Consider the following 3922-nt stretch of genomic DNA (forward strand, 5'->3'; position numbering starts at 1 on the left):
CATTACAGGCTTAGACATAATTGCCGATGAAATTTGCATAATGTGCTTTTCTGAGAGTTTTGAGGCCATTTGGTCTTGGACCTTGATGTCACATACCTTAAAGAAGTCTAACAGTTTTCAGCTTTGCAGTCAGAATCTCTCATAATTTAACAGCTTTAAACATAGTAACTCTAAGTGGCAAAAATACAGAAAAGAGAAAGACATAAAGCTGTCAGCCAAAGGCACACATGCTTGCTTATATTCACTGTTTAGGTTTTTTTCCCTTGAAAGAATCACTTGCTGTCTCGTTTTGATTTGTCTAGGAGCATTTTCTTCCATAGAAGAGATCCCAGAAAACATTGTACATGACCATGAGAAGAATGGCCTTCCACGGCTGTCCTCTTTCAGTGACTCTGAGATTAAGAAACGGTAAGAGGTGGCTCCAGCTGCTGGGGGAGAGGGTTGGGGTCAGAGGTGTTCTGAGCAATCAGTACAGTTGAGGTCTGCATCTGGGATTGAGGACAGGAGGATTTCTGCTCCACCACTTGTTATTATGGCTTTATTCTGTTATCCTCTGTCGTGGTTTAACCCCAGCAGCAGCCAAGAACCAGCAGCCACTCACTCACTCCCCCACCAACGGGATGGGGGAGCGAATGAGAAGGGTAAAAGCTACAAAAACTCATGGGTTGAGATAAAGACAGTTTAATAGAGAAAGCAAAAGCTGCACACACAAGCATAGCAAAACAAGGAATTCATTCACTGCTTCCCACAGACAGGAGGTGTTCAGCCATCTCCAGGAGAGCAGGGCCCATCACGCGTAACGGTTCCTTGGGAGCCAAACACATCACTCCAGCTGTCCCTCCTTCCTCCTTCTTCCTCCCACCTTATACACTGAGCCTGATGTGCTGTGGTGTGGAATATCCCTTTGGTCAGGTTGGGTCACCTGTCCCAGCTGTGTCTCCTCCCAATCTCCCATGCATCCCCAACTCCCTTGCCAGTGTGGCAGTACAGAAAGCAGCAAAGGCCTTGGCTCTGTGTGAGCTCTGCTCAGCAATGACAAAAACATCTCTGCATTATCAACTCTGTGTTCAGCACAAAACCCAAACATAGCCTCATACTAGCCTCTATGAAGAAAGTTAACTCTACTCCAGCTCAAACCAGCACACCTCACAGATGTTGCTGTGTCTACCTCCCTACTGGCTTTGAAGGAGAACACCAGTGTAGTTTGTGATATAGTTAGGTGAGCCAGCTACCTCCCTCTGGATATAGTTTCTGTAGTTCAGTGCATACCTAGTTGTTACCTTCAGAAGCTGTTGACCTTCAGAAGGGAAGATTTAGTTGGGAGGTCCAATGGAAGCTTCAGTGGAATGAAGCTTCAATGGAAGGTCAATGCCTTGTGTAGTAAACCTTAGTGTCTACGTGTAAGGTTGTCATTGCAGGCAGGCTGACTTATCCTGAGAGTATTGTATAGTCAGCTAAACCACTTTCTCTTCCTGTTTGGGTGCTGCAGAGCTGAAAAAATACTCTGCAGTAAAACCTTCTACATTCCTTTGGCTAGATTTTTATCTGCTCTCATGCCTGCTAGAGCCTATGCCATATATAATCTCTGTAAGGGGTGGCAACATGGAGAGAACAGAACATAAGGTGCCAGTGGACACTTGTCAGCATGTGCTTGCATGGGGTTTGTGTGTATTAAGCCATTCTGAAGAGTCAGCCCCTTAATACATGAGTCAGCTGTCAGTAGAGCCCAGTCCAAGGTTTGGTGCATGCAGTGGCTCAGATACACTTAGCACAGCTGTGTCTGTGGAATTGGGGTCGTTTCATTGTGTTGATATCATACCAGAGAAAATATTGTCAGTATGTTCTTGAGAATGTGGGTCTGTTCTCCCTCCCTGCGTTGAAGGTATCTGTTCCCCTGGGGCTGAGCCAGAGGTAGGATGGCTGAAGTTGAATGCCATTATGGTTTGGGTTGTTGAATTCAGCTCACCACAGAAGTTGTGCTGAGGATGCATAACATGGGTTTGGTTGGGAATACTGAAATTAGAAGAGAATTTCAGTGTAGAAGGAGGGTTGGTATGGATCTGGTGATCTGGTTTGCTGACATCTAGCCCTGCCTGGCTAGGAGTAAGTCAGGAGAACCTCAGGACTGATTGAAGTTCCTGTAGGAAAGAGGCCATCCACTTATTTCAGTGAGGACTGGGCTCTCAATATCCTTCCTCAGCTACTTGCTGAGATAAAACTTTGTTTCAGTTTATTCCTCCTATAGATAATCTCTGACCACAGAACATTGCATATTACAGCATCACAATAACAGGTGCATTCTGTTGAAAACTGTGATCTCCTGTTCAGTGATGTTCTCAGCCATTATTGAAAGCGTGATAAAACAGCAAATAAAGGATCAGATTTTTCTTACTGAAGCAGCAATTTGTCTAACTGCTGCCAGTGAAAAATGCAGCCTCTGTATGCATTTAGCTTTTCCCCATGTCTTTGTGTACTTTGCTTTCTGAGCTTAATCACATGGCATTAAAAATATCTTTGACTTGGAGCTTTCAGCATCTTTTGTCTCCTGTTTATATGGATTGAGATAAGCTAATCTTCTCCAGTTTGAATAAAATGTGAAAACTAGGATCAACTATTTCCTCTTTGTACTGTATACAAAAACTGTTAGTAAGAAGATGGAAATTGTATTTTTAGTCCTATTGATTATAAGATTGATAGACTGTGCAAGTGGTGTAAGATTCACATTACAGAATCACAGAATCAGTGAGGTAGGAAGGGACCACAATGGGTCATCTGGTCCAACCTCCCTACTCCAGCAGGGCCACCCTAGAGCACATGGCTCAGGATTGTGTCCAGATGGTTCTGGAATATCTCCAGTGAGGAGAATCCACAACCTCTCTGGGCAATCTGTTCAGTGCTCAGTGACTGCATAGGAAAGTTCTTCCTTGTATTCAGGTGGAACTTCCTGTACATCAGGTTTTGCCTGTTACCTGTTGTTTTATTGACTTCCACCACTGAGAAGAGCCTGATCCATCCTCTTGGCACTGCCCATTCATGTTCTTGAAAATATTAATGAAGTTCCTCTAAGTCATCTCTTCTTGAGACCGAACAGCCCCAACTCCTTCAGCCTTTCCTCATCACTGAGGTGCTCCAGTCCCTTCATCATGTTTGTTGCCCTTCCTTGCTGGACCTGCTCCAGGAGCTCCATGTCCCTCTTGTCCTGAGGAGCCCAGAACTGGACACAATCCTCCAGGTGTGGCCTCACCAGGGCAAACATTGTTATGTCTGTGGTCAGAGTTTATGCACATTTTATAAGTATATGCTGAACACAGTTTAAACACTTTACTAAACCCTTTCCTTAATCTAGGCAGGGACACCTCCTCACTAGATCAGGTTGCACAAGGCTCATCCAGCCTGGCCTTGAACACCTCCAAGGTTGGGGCAGCCACAGCCTCCCTGGGCAACCTGTGCCAGTGTCTCAACAGCCTTAGAGTAAAAAACTTTTTTCTTACATCTAACTTAAACTTCCTCTCCTTCAGTTTGAACCTTTTGTTCTGTCATTGCAGTTCCTAACAAGGAGTCCCTGTAGGCCCTTCAGATATTGAAAAGTTGCTCTGAGGTCTCCATACAGTCTTCTCCAGGCTCAACAGCCCCAACTCCCTCAGCCTGTCTCCATAGTGCTCCAGTCCTCTTCACAACTTTGCTCCTCTGGACTTGCTCCAACAGTTCCATGTCCTCCTTATGTCTTTTCAATATCTGAAGGGCCTACAAGGAGCCAGAGAGGGACTCTGTGTTAGGAACTGCAATGATAGGACAAGGGGTAACAGGTTTGAACAGAAGGAGGGAAAGTCTAGGTTGGATGTGAGAAAAAAGTTTTTTCCTGTGAGGGTGGTGAGACACTGTCCCAGGTTGCCCAGGGAGGCTGTGGCTGCCCCAGCCCTGG

The 3922-nt window shown here is 45.3% G+C and overlaps 1 protein-coding gene across 1 annotated transcript in view; it reads left to right on the plus strand.

The window, feature by feature from the left end:
• Positions 1-3922, plus strand: part of CHST10 (carbohydrate sulfotransferase 10) — a 13832-nt gene that overhangs the window by 8291 nt on the left and 1619 nt on the right. Inside the window, exon 4 of the mRNA XM_009074731.1 lies at positions 303-408. Coding sequence (XP_009072979.1) covers positions 303-408 — 106 coding nt within the window. The remainder of the gene's footprint in view (positions 1-302; positions 409-3922) is intronic.

Source organism: Acanthisitta chloris, unplaced genomic scaffold, assembly GCF_000695815.1.
Source record: "Acanthisitta chloris isolate BGI_N310 unplaced genomic scaffold, ASM69581v1 scaffold2665, whole genome shotgun sequence".
Classification (NCBI taxonomy): Eukaryota; Metazoa; Chordata; class Aves; order Passeriformes; family Acanthisittidae; genus Acanthisitta; species Acanthisitta chloris.